The 21,181-nt window shown below is 38.3% G+C and overlaps 1 protein-coding gene across 4 annotated transcripts in view; it reads right to left on the bottom strand.

The window, feature by feature from the left end:
• Positions 1-21,181, bottom strand: part of LOC130284660 (vacuolar protein sorting-associated protein 33A) — a 253,616-nt gene that overhangs the window by 134,645 nt on the left and 97,790 nt on the right. For 3 of the 4 annotated variants that reach the window (XM_056535248.1, XM_056535228.1, XM_056535237.1), the window contains 2 exons: positions 18,665-18,785; positions 16,932-16,984 (listed from right to left, as the gene is read on the bottom strand). In XM_056535248.1, the coding sequence (XP_056391223.1) occupies positions 16,932-16,984; positions 18,665-18,785 (174 nt within the window). Of the gene's footprint in view, positions 1-14,136; positions 14,151-16,931; positions 16,985-18,664; positions 18,786-21,181 lie in introns of those variants that run through there. The other variant, XM_056535270.1, reaches the window with a different exon arrangement.

A 21,181-nucleotide genomic window follows, 5' to 3' on the forward strand; every position in this document is an offset into this window, starting at 1 on the left:
AATGTAGTAGACAGTACAGCACTAATGAATGGTGAAAGCGTTCTATAATGTAGTAGACAGTACAGCACTAATGAATGGTGAACGCGTTCTATAATGTAGTAGACAGTTCAGCACTAATGAATGGTGAACGCGTTCTATAATGTAGTAGACAGTACAGCACTAATGAATGGTGAACGCGTTCTATAATGTAGTAGACAGTACAGCACTAATGAATGGTGAACGCGTTCTATAATGTAGTAGACAGTACAGCACTAATGAATGGTGAAAGCGTTCTATAATGTAGTAGACAGTTCAGCACTAATGAATGGTGAACGCATTCTATAATGTAGTAGACAGTTCAGCACTAATGAATGGTGAACGCGTTCTATAATGTAGTAGACAGTTCAGCACTAATGAATGGTGAACGCGTTCTATAATGTAGTAGACAGTACAGCACTAATGAATGGTGAACGCGTTCTTTTATGTAGTAGACAGTTCAGCACTAATGAATGGTGAACGCGTTCTATAATGTAGTAGACAGTACAGCACTAATGAATGGTGAAAGCATTCTATAATGTAGTAGACAGTACAGCACTAATGAATGGTGAACGCGTTCTATAATGTAGTAGACAGTTCAGCACTAATGAATGGTGAACGCGTTCTATAATGTAGTAGACAGTACAGCACTAATGAATGGTGAACGCGTTCTATAATGTAGTAGACAGTACAGCACTAATGAATGGTGAAAGCGTTCTATAATGTAGTAGACAGTACAGCACTAATGAATGGTGAACGCGTTCTATAATGTAGTAGACAGTACAGCACTAATGAATGGTGAACGCGTTCTATAATGTAGTAGACAGTTCAGCACTAATGAATGGTGAACGCGTTCTATAATGTAGTAGACAGTACAGCACTAATGAATGGTGAACGCGTTCTATAATGTAGTAGACAGTACAGCACTAATGAATGGTGAACGCGTTCTATAATGTAGTAGACAGTACAGCACTAATGAATGGTGATAGCGTTCTATAATGTAGTAGACAGTACAGCACTAATGAATGGTGAAAGCGTTCTATAATGTAGTAGACAGTACAGCACTAATGAATGGTGAAAGCGTTCTATAATGTAGTAGACAGTTCAGCACTAATGAATGGTGAACGCGTTCTATAATGTAGTAGACAGTACAGCACTAATGAATGGTGAAAGCATTCTATAATGTAGTAGACAGTACAGCACTAATGAATGGTGAACGCGTTCTATAATGTAGTAGACAGTACAGCACTAATGAATGGTGAACGCGTTCTATAATGTAGTAGACAGTACAGCACTAATGAATGGTGAACGCGTTCTATAATGTAGTAGACAGTTCAGCACTAATGAATGGTGAACGCGTTCTATAATGTAGTAGACAGTACAGCACTAATGAATGGTGAACGCGTTCTATAATGTAGTAGACAGTACAGCACTAATGAATGGTGAAAGCGTTCTATAATGTAGTAGACAGTACAGCACTAATGAATGGTGAACGCGTTCTATAATGTAGTAGACAGTACAGCACTAATGAATGGTGAACGCGTTCTATAATGTAGTAGACAGTTCAGCACTAATGAATGGTGAACGCGTTCTATAATGTAGTAGACAGTACAGCACTAATGAATGGTGAACGCGTTCTATAATGTAGTAGACAGTACAGCACTAATGAATGGTGAACGCGTTCTATAATGTAGTAGACAGTACAGCACTAATGAATGGTGATAGCGTTCTATAATGTAGTAGACAGTACAGCACTAATGAATGGTGAAAGCATTCTATAATGTAGTAGACAGTACAGCACTAATGAATGGTGAACGCGTTCTATAATGTAGTAGACAGTTCAGCACTAATGAATGGTGAACGCGTTCTATAATGTAGTAGACAGTACAGCACTAATGAATGGTGAACGCGTTCTATAATGTAGTAGACAGTACAGCACTAATGAATGGTGAAAGCGTTCTATAATGTAGTAGACAGTACAGCACTAATGAATGGTGAACGCGTTCTATAATGTAGTAGACAGTTCAGCACTAATGAATGGTGAACGCGTTCTATAATGTAGTAGACAGTACAGCACTAATGAATGGTGAACGCGTTCTATAATGTAGTAGACAGTACAGCACTAATGAATGGTGAACGCGTTCTATAATGTAGTAGACAGTACAGCACTAATGAATGGTGAAAGCGTTCTATAATGTAGTAGACAGTTCAGCACTAATGAATGGTGAACGCATTCTATAATGTAGTAGACAGTTCAGCACTAATGAATGGTGAACGCGTTCTATAATGTAGTAGACAGTTCAGCACTAATGAATGGTGAACGCGTTCTATAATGTAGTAGACAGTACAGCACTAATGAATGGTGAACGCGTTCTTTTATGTAGTAGACAGTTCAGCACTAATGAATGGTGAACGCGTTCTATAATGTAGTAGACAGTACAGCACTAATGAATGGTGAAAGCATTCTATAATGTAGTAGACAGTACAGCACTAATGAATGGTGAACGCGTTCTATAATGTAGTAGACAGTTCAGCACTAATGAATGGTGAACGCGTTCTATAATGTAGTAGACAGTACAGCACTAATGAATGGTGAACGCGTTCTATAATGTAGTAGACAGTACAGCACTAATGAATGGTGAAAGCGTTCTATAATGTAGTAGACAGTACAGCACTAATGAATGGTGAACGCGTTCTATAATGTAGTAGACAGTACAGCACTAATGAATGGTGAACGCGTTCTATAATGTAGTAGACAGTTCAGCACTAATGAATGGTGAACGCGTTCTATAATGTAGTAGACAGTACAGCACTAATGAATGGTGAACGCGTTCTATAATGTAGTAGACAGTACAGCACTAATGAATGGTGAACGCGTTCTATAATGTAGTAGACAGTACAGCACTAATGAATGGTGATAGCGTTCTATAATGTAGTAGACAGTACAGCACTAATGAATGGTGAAAGCGTTCTATAATGTAGTAGACAGTACAGCACTAATGCATGGTGAAAGCGTTCTATAATGTAGTAGACAGTTCAGCACTAATGAATGGTGAACGCGTTCTATAATGTAGTAGACAGTACAGCACTAATGAATGGTGAAAGCATTCTATAATGTAGTAGACAGTACAGCACTAATGAATGGTGAACGCGTTCTATAATGTAGTAGACAGTACAGCACTAATGAATGGTGAAATGATTCTATAATGTAGTAGACAGTACAGCACTAATGAATGGTGAACGCGTTCTATAATGTAGTAGACAGTTCAGCACTAATGAATGGTGAAAGCGTTCTATAATGTAGTAGACAGTACAGCACTAATGAATGGTGAAAGCGTTCTATAATGTAGTAGACAGTTCAGCACTAATGAATGGTGAAAGCGTTCTATAATGTAGTAGACAGTACAGCACTTATGAATGGTGAAAGCGTTCTATAATGTAGTAGACAGTACAGCACTAATGAATGGTGAAAGCGTTCTATAATGTAGTAGACAGTACAGCACTAATGAATGGTGAAATGATTCTATAATGTAGTAGACAGTTCAGCACTAATGAATGGTGAACGCGTTCTATAATGTAGTAGACAGTTCAGCACTAATGAATGATGAAAATGTTCTATAATGTAGTAGACAGTTCAGCACTAATGAATGGTGAACGCGTTCTATAATGTAGTAGACCGTACAACACTAATGAATGGTGAACGTGTTCTATAATGTAGTAGACAGTTCAGCACTAATGAATGGTGAACGCGTTCTATAATGTAGTAGACAGTTCAGCACTAATGAATGGTGAAAGAATTCTATAATGTAGTAGACAGTACAGCACTAATGAATGGTGAAAGCGTTCTATAATGTAGTAGACAGTTCAGCACTAATGAATGGTGAACGCGTTCTATAATGTAGTAGACAGTACAGCACTAATGAATGGTGAAAGAATTCTATAATGTAGTAGACAGTACAGCACTAATGAATGGTGAAAGCGTTCTATAATGTAGTAGACAGTTCAGCACTAATGAATGGTGAACGCGTTCTATAATGTAGTAGACCGTACAACACTAATGAATGGTGAAAGAATTCTATAATGTAGTAGACAGTTCAGCACTAATGAATGGTGAACGCGTTCTATAATGTAGTAGACCGTACAACACTAATGAATGGTGAACGCGTTCTATAATGTAGTAGACAGTTCAGCACTAATGAATGGTGAACGCGTTCTATAATGTAGTAGACAGTACAGCACTAATGAATGGTGAAATGATTCTATAATGTAGTAGACAGTACAGCACTAATGAATGGTGAAAGAATTCTATAATGTAGTAGACAGTACAGCACTAATGAATGGTGAAAGCGTTCTATAATGTAGTAGACAGTTCAGCACTAATGAATGGTGAACGCGTTCTATAATGTAGTAGACCGTACAACACTAATGAATGGTGAAAGAATTCTATAATGTAGTAGACAGTACAGCACTAATGAATGGTGAAAGCGTTCTATAATGTAGTAGACAGTTCAGCACTAATGAATGGTGAACGCATTCTATAATGTAGTAGACAGTTCAGCACTAATGAATGGTGAACGCGTTCTATAATGTAGTAGACAGTTCAGCACTAATGAATGGTGAACGCGTTCTATAATGTAGTAGACAGTACAGCACTAATGAATGGTGAACGCGTTCTTTTATGTAGTAGACAGTTCAGCACTAATGAATGGTGAACGCGTTCTATAATGTAGTAGACAGTACAGCACTAATGAATGGTGAAAGCATTCTATAATGTAGTAGACAGTACAGCACTAATGAATGGTGAACGCGTTCTATAATGTAGTAGACAGTTCAGCACTAATGAATGGTGAACGCGTTCTATAATGTAGTAGACAGTACAGCACTAATGAATGGTGAACGCGTTCTATAATGTAGTAGACAGTACAGCACTAATGAATGGTGAAAGCGTTCTATAATGTAGTAGACAGTACAGCACTAATGAATGGTGAACGCGTTCTATAATGTAGTAGACAGTTCAGCACTAATGAATGGTGAACGCGTTCTATAATGTAGTAGACAGTACAGCACTAATGAATGGTGAACGCGTTCTATAATGTAGTAGACAGTACAGCACTAATGAATGGTGAACGCGTTCTATAATGTAGTAGACAGTACAGCACTAATGAATGGTGAAAGCGTTCTATAATGTAGTAGACAGTTCAGCACTAATGAATGGTGAACGCATTCTATAATGTAGTAGACAGTTCAGCACTAATGAATGGTGAACGCGTTCTATAATGTAGTAGACAGTTCAGCACTAATGAATGGTGAACGCGTTCTATAATGTAGTAGACAGTACAGCACTAATGAATGGTGAACGCGTTCTTTTATGTAGTAGACAGTTCAGCACTAATGAATGGTGAACGCGTTCTATAATGTAGTAGACAGTACAGCACTAATGAATGGTGAAAGCATTCTATAATGTAGTAGACAGTACAGCACTAATGAATGGTGAACGCGTTCTATAATGTAGTAGACAGTTCAGCACTAATGAATGGTGAACGCGTTCTATAATGTAGTAGACAGTACAGCACTAATGAATGGTGAACGCGTTCTATAATGTAGTAGACAGTACAGCACTAATGAATGGTGAAAGCGTTCTATAATGTAGTAGACAGTACAGCACTAATGAATGGTGAACGCGTTCTATAATGTAGTAGACAGTACAGCACTAATGAATGGTGAACGCGTTCTATAATGTAGTAGACAGTTCAGCACTAATGAATGGTGAACGCGTTCTATAATGTAGTAGACAGTACAGCACTAATGAATGGTGAACGCGTTCTATAATGTAGTAGACAGTACAGCACTAATGAATGGTGAACGCGTTCTATAATGTAGTAGACAGTACAGCACTAATGAATGGTGATAGCGTTCTATAATGTAGTAGACAGTACAGCACTAATGAATGGTGAAAGCGTTCTATAATGTAGTAGACAGTACAGCACTAATGAATGGTGAAAGCGTTCTATAATGTAGTAGACAGTTCAGCACTAATGAATGGTGAACGCGTTCTATAATGTAGTAGACAGTACAGCACTAATGAATGGTGAAAGCATTCTATAATGTAGTAGACAGTACAGCACTAATGAATGGTGAACGCGTTCTATAATGTAGTAGACAGTACAGCACTAATGAATGGTGAACGCGTTCTATAATGTAGTAGACAGTACAGCACTAATGAATGGTGAACGCGTTCTATAATGTAGTAGACAGTTCAGCACTAATGAATGGTGAACGCGTTCTATAATGTAGTAGACAGTACAGCACTAATGAATGGTGAACGCGTTCTATAATGTAGTAGACAGTACAGCACTAATGAATGGTGAAAGCGTTCTATAATGTAGTAGACAGTACAGCACTAATGAATGGTGAACGCGTTCTATAATGTAGTAGACAGTACAGCACTAATGAATGGTGAACGCGTTCTATAATGTAGTAGACAGTTCAGCACTAATGAATGGTGAACGCGTTCTATAATGTAGTAGACAGTACAGCACTAATGAATGGTGAACGCGTTCTATAATGTAGTAGACAGTACAGCACTAATGAATGGTGAACGCGTTCTATAATGTAGTAGACAGTACAGCACTAATGAATGGTGATAGCGTTCTATAATGTAGTAGACAGTACAGCACTAATGAATGGTGAAAGCGTTCTATAATGTAGTAGACAGTACAGCACTAATGAATGGTGAAAGCGTTCTATAATGTAGTAGACAGTTCAGCACTAATGAATGGTGAACGCGTTCTATAATGTAGTAGACAGTACAGCACTAATGAATGGTGAAAGCATTCTATAATGTAGTAGACAGTACAGCACTAATGAATGGTGAACGCGTTCTATAATGTAGTAGACAGTACAGCACTAATGAATGGTGAACGCGTTCTATAATGTAGTAGACAGTACAGCACTAATGAATGGTGAACGCGTTCTATAATGTAGTAGACAGTACAGCACTAATGAATGGTGAACGCGTTCTATAATGTAGTAGACAGTTCAGCACTAATGAATGGTGAACGCGTTCTATAATGTAGTAGACCGTACAACACTAATGAATGGTGAAAGAATTCTATAATGTAGTAGACAGTACAGCACTAATGAATGGTGAAAGCGTTCTATAATGTAGTAGACAGTTCAGCACTAATGAATGGTGAACGCATTCTATAATGTAGTAGACAGTTCAGCACTAATGAATGGTGAACGCGTTCTATAATGTAGTAGACAGTTCAGCACTAATGAATGGTGAACGCGTTCTATAATGTAGTAGACAGTACAGCACTAATGAATGGTGAACGCGTTCTATAATGTAGTAGACAGTACAGCGCTAATGAATGGTGAAAGCGTTCTTTAATGTAGTAGATAGTACAGCACTAATGAATGGTGAACGCGTTCTATAATGTAGTAGACAGTTCAGCACTAATGAATGGTGAACGCGTTCTATAATGTAGTAGACAGTACAGCACTAATGAATGGTGAAAGCGTTCTATAATGTAGTAGACAGTACAGCACTAATGAATGGTGAAAGCGTTCTTTAATGTAGTAGATAGTACAGCACTAATGAATGGTGAACGCGTTCTATAATGTAGTAGACAGTTCAGCACTAATGAATGGTGAACGCGTTCTATAATGTAGTAGACAGTACAGCGCTAATGAATGGTGAAAGCGTTCTTTAATGTAGTAGATAGTACAGCACTAATGAATGGTGAACGCGTTCTATAATGTAGTAGACAGTTCAGCACTAATGAATGGTGAACGCGTTCTATAATGTAGTAGACAGTACAGCACTAATGAATGGTGAAAGCGTTCTATAATGTAGTAGACAGTACAGCACTAATGAATGGTGAAAGAATTCTATAATGTGCCTTACGCCTCCATTTGGCCAGGTCAGACTAGTGCCTGCAATTGGCGCCCTCTACACCTGCCATCTCAATGTGGTGCAACCCATACTCTCTCCCTCAGAGTTCTCTTCCTCTGACACAGTGTGTGGTAGCCTCCTATGCAGAGTACAAAAGATCTCCAAAATTGTAGGATGATCTTGGACAACCCAGAAGAATAGGCAAGTGTGATGTAAAGAGAAGCTGTTACTATGCTAAAGAAATATCATAGTCTTGTTTTGTATTTTTTACTCAAAACTTAATAGCAGCAGATGTTATAGGTAGATTTCCGTAATTAAAAGCAGTATTAAAGGGAAGCTCCAGACAAAACTAAAGTATCCCATGTGGTCACCTCTAACATGACACCAATGTTTCCCAACCAGTGTGCCTCCAGCTGTTGGAAAACTACAACTTCCAGCATTCCTGGAAACACTGCACTACCCAGTGAAGCCTCTTTGAGACAACCACCAAAGTTATTTTATAAGGGTTGTCTATTCAAAGAAAAATGTTTTCATTTTTTATTTCAGAATATAGGTTTAAGTGACACTTACAGCATATCAACACAGATAATGCTAAAAGGGGTATATAAAAATAAAAAAATCATCATGTGTTGAATTACCGGTTGCCAGCATGGTATGCATGCACAATTGTAGTCCCAAGCATCTGAGGCTGCCTATATCATTCCTAGTCCTCAGCATAGCTCCCCATCTCATTCTGAGCAATGTTTTCCATCTTATTTCTAAGCCCCTGCATGGTTCCACTCATTCACCATTAATGGTGCCCAGCATAGCTCCCAATCTTGTTCCTGGTCCCCAGTATTGCTTTTTCTATCTGTGTGTCTCTCTCAGGCAACAGAGAGACAATCGGGTGTGTGGGGGACAGTGACAGAAAGAGGTTTTTGTTTTTTGCTACAGGAGGTCTTCAAAGCATTCACTTCTTACACTGCTGTATTCAGTCAACTAGAAAACTATATTCATGACTAAACGGCTTTATTTAAAAACAAACATTTAACTGTATGTTTTACAACTCCTCTCCATTAGCAAGTGACCCCTAGTGATCAGATAAAGAAACAATGAGTGGAGAGAGATTTAGTGGGTTTGATTTTTGCTGCGTCAGCTTTTTTTTTTTTAGCTCAACAAATGTGAGGAAACAGGAGTTCTTCTTGATAAACATTTAGCCACAGGGGCTACAATTATGCACATGGTTGCCCCTACAAGCCAACTAGAAGTTATCTGCTGCCTTGTTTGAGATTTTAATGAATTTTTTTCTAACCCTGCCAGTTGAAGATGCTTTTTGGTTCATTTCATCCTGCCATGCCAATGTCTTATTGTAGCTATCCTTGCTATGGTTAACATAGGTTGACTGCAACAAGAACTGTAACATAAGCAGCTGGAGCAGGGGTGTATTTAACTAACACACTTTCTTCACCACAAGATAAATGAAAATTAACAAACCCAATATACTAAATTTCAACTACAATTCATCAAACCCAAACCTCATAAACAAGGTCTAGATTGAAGTTATGTGAGACACAAAAGCAACTTGGCCAGCTAGGTTTCCATAGAGAACACCAAGGGCAGTGTCTATCTCCTGAATCACACCAGTCCCTTCACTGGAATGTGGCTGAGCTGTAATACCAAACACAGCTACATGGACGGTATTGTGTTGCAGCACAGATCAGCTGATTGAAGGGGCTGTGGTACTTGTGTACCTGTTATTGCAGCTCATCTCAATTAAAGGGGTTATCCAGGAAAAAACTTTTTTTTATATATCAACTTGCTCCAGAAAGTTAAACAGGTTTGTAAATTACTTCTATTAAAAAAAATCTTAATCCTTTCAGTACTTATGAGATTCTGAAGTTAAGGTTGTTCTTTTTTGTCTAAGTGCTCTCTGATGATACGTGTTTCGGGAACTGCCCAGTTTAGAAGCAAATCCCCATAGCAAACCTTTCCTAAACTGGGCAGTTCCCGAGACATGTGTCATCAGAGAGCACTTAGACAGAAAATAACAACCTTAACTTCAGAAGCTCATAAGTACTGAAAGGATTAAGATTTTTTAATAGAAGTAATTTACAAATCTGTTTAACTTTCTGGAGCCAGTTTATATATATATATATATATATATATATATATATATATATATATATATATATATATAAAGTTTTTTCCTGGATAACCCCTTTAAGTCCTGAAAAAGCCCTTTAAAGCTGACAAATCAGAGAAGACCTTTTCTGTATCCAGTACAAAATACTCTTTTAGGGTACGTTCACACACATGCAGATTTGATTCGCAGGAGTTGATGCACAGGATTTTCTGCTGCAGATTTCAATGTAAACTACGGTAAATGACTGAGCGCAGCTTCTAATCTGCAGTTACAAATCCTGCGCATCAAATCTGTGCTGGATCCTGTATGTGTGAACGTACCCTTATACTGCAAATATACTGCTAGTTAAATATAAGAAGGTATATGAATCAAAATATATTTAAATCGATGTTTACATAAAAGTTTGCAGCATGGGTTGACTAGTAAACACACTACTACTATGTCATGAAAGCAGCTTTTTAATATAGTGCAAAGCTATTCAATGAAAATGAAAGCGCAAACAAATTTAGATGCAGAAAATGCTTTAGCAGTGAAACTTAACCAAAAGCACAGCTCAGTCATGTCAGCATTTTCAGACATATAGACCTAGGTATCTTTATGTATCAGTGCTTTGATACTCTGTATACCAAGCAAAAGCCTCTAAACTATAATGTATATCTAGTATGTAGGTTTGTGTGTCTCACTGGCAAGATGCACCAGAAACAATATAAAAAGTAAAATCAGACCTATATCGTGAGGCAAAAGGATTATTTATACCACACCATATGCAAAGTAAAAGTACTACTCAAACTTGCAACCTAGCAGATTACAGGCTCTACCAATGATAGAGCAAAGGTGTTGTGAAGTCCATGTAGGAGGTACAGTGGAATTTGTCACTGTTGTGCTCCCAATTAGCTGAGTCACAGTTCATACATGGTATAATTAAAGTAACAGTAGTGTATTAGGAAATGCATAGTAATGAAATTCCCTATAAAAAAAAAAAAGAGAACCATAACTATAATTTTTTTTTCTTTAACAACTTATTTATGATAATCATGTGTACTATGACTAAAACTTAAAACTACAGGCTAAGTATATACAAGCTGCTAATAAAATAGAAACAACTATACCTTGCCTGTAGCCATTCAGAAAACTGTAATGTAAACCACAACACAAATACGCTCTAATGTACTTCTGTGAGTCCACGTGCATAAGAAAAATGTTCATAGCATCTGTCATCAACTTCCTTACTTAGGGTTTATGTGTATGTATTAAAAAAATTCCTAGTGATTTAACCCATTCCCACCTTAAGGACTCAAAACAATCTTTGTTTTGCACTTTTGTTTTTTTCCTCCTCATCTTCTAAAAATCATAACGCATTCAATATTTCTCCCACAGACCCATATAAGGGCTTGTTTTTTTGCGTCACCAATTGTACTTTGTAATGACATCACTTATTTTATAACAATCTGGGGCAAACCAAAAAATAAAATTATTTGTGTGGTGAAATGAAAAAAAAAAAAAAGACCAGTGCTTCAGTTTCTACGCAGTGCACTTTTCGGTAAAAATTACACATTATCTTTATTCTGTAGGTCCATACGGTTACAGGGATACGCAATTTATGTAGGTTTTATTTTACTACTTTAAAAAATTATAACTACATGCACCAAAATTAGTATGTTTAAAGTTGTCATCTTCTGGCCCCAATAACTTTTTTTTATTTTTCCACGTATATTCTCCACGTATTTTTCCACGGCTATATGAGGGCTTATTTTTTGCGCTGTGGTCTGTAGTTTTTATTGGTACTATTTTTGTTTTGATGGGATTTTTTGAATTTTGGACTTATTTTTTTTTTTTTTTTTTTTTTTTTACGTGTACGCCATCGACAGAGCGGTTTAGCTAACCTTATATTTTAATCAATCCACAATAGATAATACCCGGCACTGCTACTCTGCTAATTCATCTGCCGCTATGCTCCTCTGATACAAGAACTATTCCGGTGCTCACAGATAAAGTCCATGTCATATCCAATAGGAGAATAAAAAGAATGGAGCACTCACCCGGTCTTGAGGAACAGCAAATTTCTTTATTCCATTACAACTTCATTTCATTCCAATAGATGCAGGAGAGCAGACGGATGTTGAGGGCAGGGGGAGTGGGTTGGGTGACAGTTCCTATTGCGCAATCAGCGCTTCGTCGGGCTGATTGCGTGATAAGGACTGTCGCCCATCCCACTCCCCCTCCCCATCCGTCCGCTTTCTTACATGTATCGGAACGATATGTTGTAATGCAATAGAGAAATCTGCTGTTCCTCAAGACCGGGTGAGTGCTCCATTCTTTTTATTCCCTTATATTTTAATAGTATGGACATTTATGCAAGCAGCGGTACCACATATGATTATTATTATTTTTTTATTTAATCATTTTAATAAAAAAATAGTAAAAGAGGGGTGATTTAAACTTTTATGGGGGGGCGGGGGCTTATTCACATTTATTCTCATATTTTTCTTAACACTTTTTACCTTCTGTTTTAGCCCCCTTAGGAGGCTATACCATGCAATCTTTTGAGTGCATACACTGTTCAATGCTATGCCATTACATAGCATTGATCAGTGTTACTGGCGCTCTGCTGCTCCTGCCTGCTGCGCAGGCATGGAGTAGTAGATCGCTGATCGGATGATGAGGAGGCAGGTGAGGACCCTCCCGTCGACCAGTAAGCTGATTGGGACATCGCGATTCTGTCGCGATAGTCCCGATCAGCTCCGCTGAGCTGCCCGGAAAGTTTTACTTTCAGTTTAGACGCCACAATCGACTTTGATCGCTGCGTCTAAAGGGTTAATGCCGGGCATTGGCCCGATTGGCGGTGCCCGGCATCAGCCTCTGGTCCTGTCTGCCCGTAGCAACCGGGACCCACGGGGGTTTAACCTGTTTTCCGCTCACGAGAATGGTTTAAACCCTGGTAGCGGGACTCAGGACACCCTGCATCCTTAAATGGGAACTGTCATGAAATAAAAAAATTGATATGTTGTAGTACTTAAGTACTACAACATATCTCTAATATACTTAAATTTAAAAGTGATTTTAAACTGGTTTAAAATCACTTTTTAAAATTAGCCACTAGGGGTCACCCTCCTAGTGGCCGAATGCATTCTGCAGTGACGTCACTACAGAATTTCGACTCATTGAAGACTGGCAACGAGTTGAAATTCAGTCACTGCGGTGCTCGCTCCCGCCTGTCAATCAGACAGGGGGGAGCGAGCACTTTGCAGGAAGTGGATGCGCGCAGGCTCCCGGGGACAAGGTAAAGTATTATGACGGACGGAAGTGCCGGCTCCAGCTGGAGCATGTGGATAGGAGATAAGTTAGATAGAGGATGAGTTTTTTTTTTTTTTGTAACCAAAAAAAATGGAGGGGAGATCTATCAAAACCTATGTAGAGGAAGAGTGGCCTATAGCAACCAAAAAGATTGCTTCTTTAATTTTTTTAAAACATGAAAGAAGAAAAAAAAAAGTTATATATATATATATATATATATATATATATATATATATATATATTTATATATTTATATATATATATATATATATATATATATTTATTTATTTTATTTTTTTTTTCCAGTGGGGAGTTTACACCATTCACTGTACAGTGAAACTAACATGTTATCATTTTTTGCACTGAGATTTCAAGTTTTTATTGGTACTATTGCTGTGTTGATCAGACTTTTTAATAGCTTTTTACTATGCTTATTTTTATGATGCTTACATATTTTTATATGGAAGATAGGATAAGGGGAGTGATTTCAAATTTTTTTTTATAGAAGGGGTTAATGTATGTGTGTTAAACCTTTATTAAAATGTGTTTCCCCCCTCCCCCCCCTTTACTGGTCCCCTTAGGGGATTTTACATCAAATTTTTAGATGCTCATACAGAATCCATATGCGGTGCGCTCAATTGATAGAGCCTGCTGAAGACAGGCTGTATCAATTGAAGAGCCACAGCTAGCACAGGAGGAGAGGTAAGCCCTCCAGCTACTTTAAAGGAAATCTGTCATCAGAATCATCCGCACTAAACCTCTTACACAGGCTTGTAGTGCGGGTGATCCTGATTAAAACGCTCCTTACCTGGTTAAAAATGGTTCAGCGGTTCTTAAGATATCTATATTTTTAGTTTTCTGTTATTCCCTGGCTTGGGACTCAGTGGGAGGTGTTATCATCTGGGACTTGGTCACACGTCATTCTAGCTGAGCGGAGCTGCCGCCCGGCTCATGAATATTCATGAACTTATCCTCCAGGTCTAATTCTTCTTTCTCGGTCTGGTGTGGAGGGCCGCGCATGCGCCGTGTTCCATACACCCGGAAGCGGCGTTCTCCCCCGGCTTCAAGCTGCGGCCCTATACAAGTAAGAAGACGGGCTGCATAAGTGAAAAGCCGGGGGTGGGAGGAAGGGAGGGACGGAGGGTGTATTTATTCACAAACAGACCGAGAAAGAAGAATTAGACCAGGAGGATAAGTTCATGAATATTCATGAGCCGGGCGGCAGCTCCGCCCAGATAGAATGACGTGTGGCCGAGTCCCAGATGATAACGCCTCCCACTGAGTCCCAAGCCAGGGAATAACAGAAAACTAAAAATAAAGATATCTTAAGAAGCGCTCAACCATTTTTAACCAGGTAAGGAGCGTTTTAATCAGGATCACCCGCACTACAAGCCTGTGTAACAGGTTTAGTGCGGGTGATTCTGATGACAGATTTCCTTTAACAATGAATCACTGGGGTCCATGTAAGCCACGCCCCCTAGAAGCATCTGCACAGAAGAAAGAACTGACAACTCCGAGGGAATTTAGAGACTGGGGACAGGGCTGCTGAAATCTTTAGCTGAGCAGAGGAGAGACAGAAAAGGACGCTGTGTTTGGACAAAGTGTCAAATGTGGGGGAAGCAGGAGAGATCTTGATGTGTGATGACAGAAACTGTGTCTCGTATGAAGCAGAGGTGTGTGTATGTGTGTCTGTCTGCCTGTCTTATGAAGCAGTACTGTGTGTGTTAGTGTTTTTGTATCTTATAAGGCAGAGCTCTGTGTGTCTCTTATGATGCAGAGCAGCGTGTGTCTCTTATGAAGCAGAGCAGCGTGTGTCTCTTATGAAGCAGAGCAGCGTGTGTCTCTTATGAAGCAGAGCAGCGTGCGTCTCTTATGAAGCAGAGCAGCGTGTGTCGCTTATGAAGCAGAACAGTGTGTGTCTCTTATGAAGCAGAAAGGGAAAAAAACAGGCTCCAACCAAGGGCGCTATTCCTTATGGCATATGATGAGTGAATAAAGTAAAATAAAATAAAAATAACAAGGATGGATGACTCAATGGATTTAACAGAACTTATACTTTATTTGCATAAAAGTTTTCTGCATGTACATCCATGGGCAAGACGCGTTTCGGGTAGGATATTACCCTTTCTCAATTGCAGATTGTGTGTGTGTCTTAATACACTATAGCAATACTAAAATGTGATATATTTTTATATAGCATATAAAATGATATATATATATATATATATATATATATATATATATATATAGTTATTAGAGATGAGCGAACTTACAGTAAATTCCATTCGTCATGAACTTCTCAGCTCGGTGGTTGCTGACTTTTCCTGCATAAATTAGTTCAGCTTTCCGGTGCTCCGGTGGGCTAGAAAAGGTTGATACAGTCCTAAGAAAGAGTCTCCTAGGACTGTATCCACCTTTTCCAGCCCACGGGAGCACCTGAAAGCTTTACTAATTTATGCAGGAAAAGTCAGCAACCGCCGAGCCGAGAAGTTCGTGACGAATCGAATTTACTGTAAATTCGCTCATCTCTAATAGTTATACTTTGTAGCAGTGTTTCCAAAAGGGTGCCTTCAGCTGTTTAAAAACAACTGGGAGTTGTAGTTTTGCAACAGATAGAGGCACCCATTTTGTGAATCATTGCTATATATAGTACAGCAGGTGAAAGCAGGATGGGAATGGTTGTTAGTAACATTCTGACCACTGGCGCCAAGGGACTGGGGCAGAAAAGGGTAGTTATGAGGAAGTGAGCAAAGAGTGGCAGAAAAGAATGCTGGGACCTGTAGTTTAAAGACAGTGTGCGGGGAAGGGAACAAATAGGAGGGCAGAAAGGTGTATTAGAGCCACGTACAGGAGATAAAAAGTAGAATAATAGATGCAAGGTTAATGTCCTATGCTGATCTGATTTTTTTATTTTTTATATTCCGTTAGTTGGATAACCCCTTTTAAGCATGCATGGGATAGGCATAAGGCTATCCTTCATATAAGATAGGGATAGTCATAAGACTATCCTTCATATAAAGTAGGGGAAAGGACTATTCATAAGTATTCAGAATATTGGGCAGACTAGATGGGCCTCATAGCTCTTATCTGCCGACATATTCTATGTTTCTATGTCATTATTTGTTTCCTACCTCCCTTCCATTACTTTTTCTGGGTTTTTTAGGTTTTCCTTTTGCTGGATAGAATAGTGTCGAAAAGCAATTCAAGAAAACTAATGAAAGTGTAAACAGAGTCTTTCCTAGAATTTCCAAAACAATTAGTTAGGAAACATAATTTTTTTGTTTCACCATTTATGAATATAATGCTCCTCCCACCCCTAAAAGAGACAGACATGGACACCAAACAGACAATAAATTTTTGACAGGACTTCAAAAACATTAAATTGTAAAATGTCTATGACCTAAAATCAGAACATGGATACAATTTACCATATAAGTAAACAGAATATTTCTGAAGGCCGTCTAAGTGGTTAACATCTGCCAGTGAGACAGTTTCCACCCACCCTAACATATGAATGTGCACCCTCATTCTGTCACAATATTATTCAGGCAAGCTATACAGGGTAGTCTGACATCATTAGAATACAGGGAGCAGTGAAAATACCTTTTTTTCATCTCTAGCAATTGATTATTTAAAACTGATCTCTCCTCTTCAAGCTAAAAAATAAGAAGAAAAATAAATAAGTAAAACGTCCACTAGACATTATTCAGTTCTGGCTTATGACACCAATAAGATTATTACAGTGTACAGAAGACTGTGTTTGCCAGTAAGTGTATGAAATTATTCATGTATGGTGCCTCTTAACATTATTGAGTCATAAATAGGCAATTTTGAGCATTTTTGTATTATGAATGCAAGTCCCGGCCTGACCATGGGTCTGATGAAACCTACAAGTTAGGAACACGATTGCCACTTGTCTTTTTAAGATTAGTGGGTGCCCCAGCAGCAAGTCCATCATCAAGTTTACTATTATTATGTTTCACTGACAAGTCATTAAATGTCTTCTGTTGGAAGGCCAAGAAGAAAGGTGAAAAACAACATGAAAGCAAGTGTGTCATCAAAACCAATAGCAACCCTTCCAACTGTGAGCGTAACCTTTTCACAGTGAGCTGCATTACATCTGTGTTTTTTTTTTTTACAGTTAATAATTAGCCCAAGCTATAGACAAAGCACAATAAAGCTTGAACAAAATAGATTATTCGAAATATACATATACATGTGTAAACAATATTTCTTACATAATGCCATAAATTCACAATGTAAAGCTAAAATAAAACAAGAAATTTCATACATATCCATTTAAGAAATTAATCCTGAAAAGGCTTTTGTGAAACACATAGATCTGTGCAAATTGCCATTGTCACCTTTGTAAAACCTATCACAAATCAAAAATAGCAACTACACTCTACTCGCCAAGTGCAGACACCCACACACAGGCGCACTGTTCTTTCAGAGATGGAAAGGGGGGGGGGGGGGCAGTTTGTATCAGTCTACAGAAATACAAATAGAAAAAATCATGGAACATTCCGACTATCACATTTGTAATCTATGATAGCTCAGTCTTTGTCTATAGCTATTTGAATACATGACCTCCATACAAACAATGAATCACAATTCTTATGACATAGTAATTTTCGATTTGCACTAAACATGACATCCATTTGGAAATATATACTTTTTGCTAGATGTCAATCACTGTTTTAATAATTAACTGGTTACATTTACAAATAGTTCACCTGCGCCTACTGAAAACTTCCACCTTTGAAAATGTGGGAAGGAGAACATCTTTGCAATATATGAAACTGTGTATTAAGGACAGAGTAATATAAATTCAAGGGTAATATAATTTAAGATCTTGTATATTCCATTATGTAGCTAAAGCACTTAGGTAGGAATTCCTTTACAAGAAAATCAGTGCAGTTTAGAGCAATGAAGTGCATAACGTGGATTGTATCCATAGTGACAAATCGCTATACTCCGAATTCAGGAAAATTTCTATTTAAAAAAACAAAACAAAAAAAAACATTCTTCCTCAAAACATGTATTCAACCAATCTTTTTAATTTCCAAATACAATCACAGATGACAACTATTCTAAGGTTTTTTATAAACAAAAAAAAGATCAGCAAATAATAAATATTAAAAATCTAATCTTCCAAATCTAACCTTAAGCCCATTTAATGTAGCTTATATATAAACATACTAGAGTATCATGAGTGCTATAAACAAAAGGTCATTTCCTATAAGAAACTAATAACTGAGTTAAAGGAGACACAATTTCAGGAATAAAAAAACTAACAAAAAAAAACCTGCAAAATACATATGGCATTTACCAACCTTCTGGTTACTTGATACTTCTTCTTTGCTCCTTCCTAGCTCCTCTGTAAGTTTAAGGTTCTCCTCCTGCAGAGATGCTAACTGCTGGGACTTGTGCTCAGCCGCCTGCCTTAGCTCTTCCCTGAAAGGACAATGAGTGCATAGTTTCTATGGAAACACGACAGGCAAGGAAACTGTGGGATAGAATCGTGTTCACAGCTCACAGTACAACCCATCATGTGATTTATATAATATAGAACAGTGACACAAATGCATTAAATACCATCTGTGACGTTACAAGGCCTATGGTAATCCAAGAGAAAACATTTGTACAAGAGCAAAATCATAAACCACTATGTGATCAAACCATATGCATTTTCTTGGTGTGCCAGTCTATCATATACAGTGTCTCAATTGTACCCGGGTACCCGCTTCAGCAAAAGTATTCCATGATAAAAGTCACTAATATACTTTCATACCAATAGCATTTTCTGGTCAGCAATACTTCAACTCCCTTTTATCTAAGACCACAAAGTCCCAATGGGGCACACCATCCTGGATGCATCTTTCCTCTAAGACTAAAAACAAAAGCTCCTTCCTGTGTGTGCCAACGAGTGATGTCTACCGCTTAATCCCAAAATTCTCATCATGCCCCACATTCCTTCACTGCAGTGATGGGTGAAGTCGCTGCTCACCAACCAGATGTATGTACAGCTATGGAACCTCTTGATCAAGATTTCCATTCAGCAGTAGCAAGTAATAGCTGATAGAGAAAGCTTGTTTTAGGGTCCAGTCACATTACAACATTTCAGCTTGGAAATTCAAGTGCAGCAGACTCCTATTGTCTTCAATGGGACTCTGCTGCACTGTGAAAACTGCAGAATCTGGCAGCAGAAATTCAGAATCTTGCCTCACCAAAAGAAATAACATTTTCACTCTTTCTGCATTGCCATCAATAGTGAAGCTACATGTGACACTTGAATCGATGGATTTTCGGAAACTTTGGGCAAAGATTCCATAGTATAAATTGGCCCCAAGATGTGAAAGAAGCTTAGAAGCAGTATCCCATTCTCATTAAAGAAAGGGTGCTGCTCTTATACTGGTTTTGAAAGACATTCTGCCACAGAAGAATTCCATTTTAAAACTAGTCTGGAGTGAGTAAGTGTTAAAAATGTGCTGTTGAAGAACTGCTTTTATTAGAGGTTCTATAGCAGCACCACAGTCTGTGTGAGCATACTGTGGGGCAAAACAGTATTTAGTTAGCCACCAATTGTGCAAGTTCTCCCACTAAAAACGATGAGAGAGACCTGTAATTTTCATCATAGGTATACCTCAACTATAAGAGACAAAATGAGAAAAAAAAATCCATAAAATCACATTGTCTGATTTTTAAAAAATTTATTTGCAAATTATGGTGTAAAATAAGTATTTGGTCACCTGCAAACAAGCAAGATTTCTGGCTCTCACAGACCTGTAACTTCTTCTTTAAGAGTCTCCTCTGTCCTCCACTTGTTACCTGTATTAATGCCACCTGTTTAAGGTTGTGGACAGGTGTCTTTTATACTGATAAGTTCAAACAGTCACACTCTAAACTCCACTATGGCCAAGACCAAAGAGCTGTCGAAGGACACCAGAAACAAAATTGTAGACCTGCACCAGGCTGGAAAGACTGAATCTGCAATAGGCAAGCAGCTTGGTGTGAAGAAATCAACTGTGGGAGCAATTATTAGAAAATGGAAGACATACAAGACCACTGATAATCTCCCTCGATCTGGGGCTCCACGCAAGATCTCACCCCGTGGTGTCAAAATGATCACAAGAACGGTGAGCAAAAATCACAGAACAACACTGGATGCACATGGTGAATGACCTGCAGAGAGCTGGGACCAAAGTAACAAAAGCTACCATCAGTAACACACTACGCCAGGGACTCAAATCATGCAGTGCCAGACGTGTCCCCCTGTTTAAGCCAGTACATATCCAGGCCGGTCTGAAGTTTGCTAGAGAGCATTTGGATGATCCAGAAGAGGATTGGGAGAAAGTCATATGGTCAGATGAAACCAAAGTAGAACTTTTTGGTAAAAACCTCAACTCTTCATGTTTGGAGGAGAAAGAATACTGAGCTGCATCCAAATAACACCATATCTACTGTGAAGCATGGGGGTGGAAACATCATGCTTTGGGGCTGTTTTTCTGCAAAGGGACCAGGACAACTGATCCGCGTAAAGGAAAGAATGAATGGGGCCATGTATCGTGAGATTTTGAGTGAAAACCTCCTTCTATCAGCAAGGGCATTGAATACTTATTTTCTGCCATAATTTGCTAATACATTCATTAAAAATCAGACAATGTGATTTTATGGATTTTTTTTTCCTCAATATGTCTCAAATAGTTGAAGTATACCTATGATGAAAATGAGAGGCCTCTCATCTTTTTTTTAAGTGGGAGAACTTGCACAATTGGTGACTGACTAAATACTTTTTTGCCCCACTGTATACATTTTTAGCTTTTAGATTAAAGGAGAACTCCAGCCAAAAC

Source organism: Hyla sarda, chromosome 1 (assembly GCF_029499605.1).
Source record: "Hyla sarda isolate aHylSar1 chromosome 1, aHylSar1.hap1, whole genome shotgun sequence".
Taxonomy (NCBI): Eukaryota; Metazoa; Chordata; class Amphibia; order Anura; family Hylidae; genus Hyla; species Hyla sarda.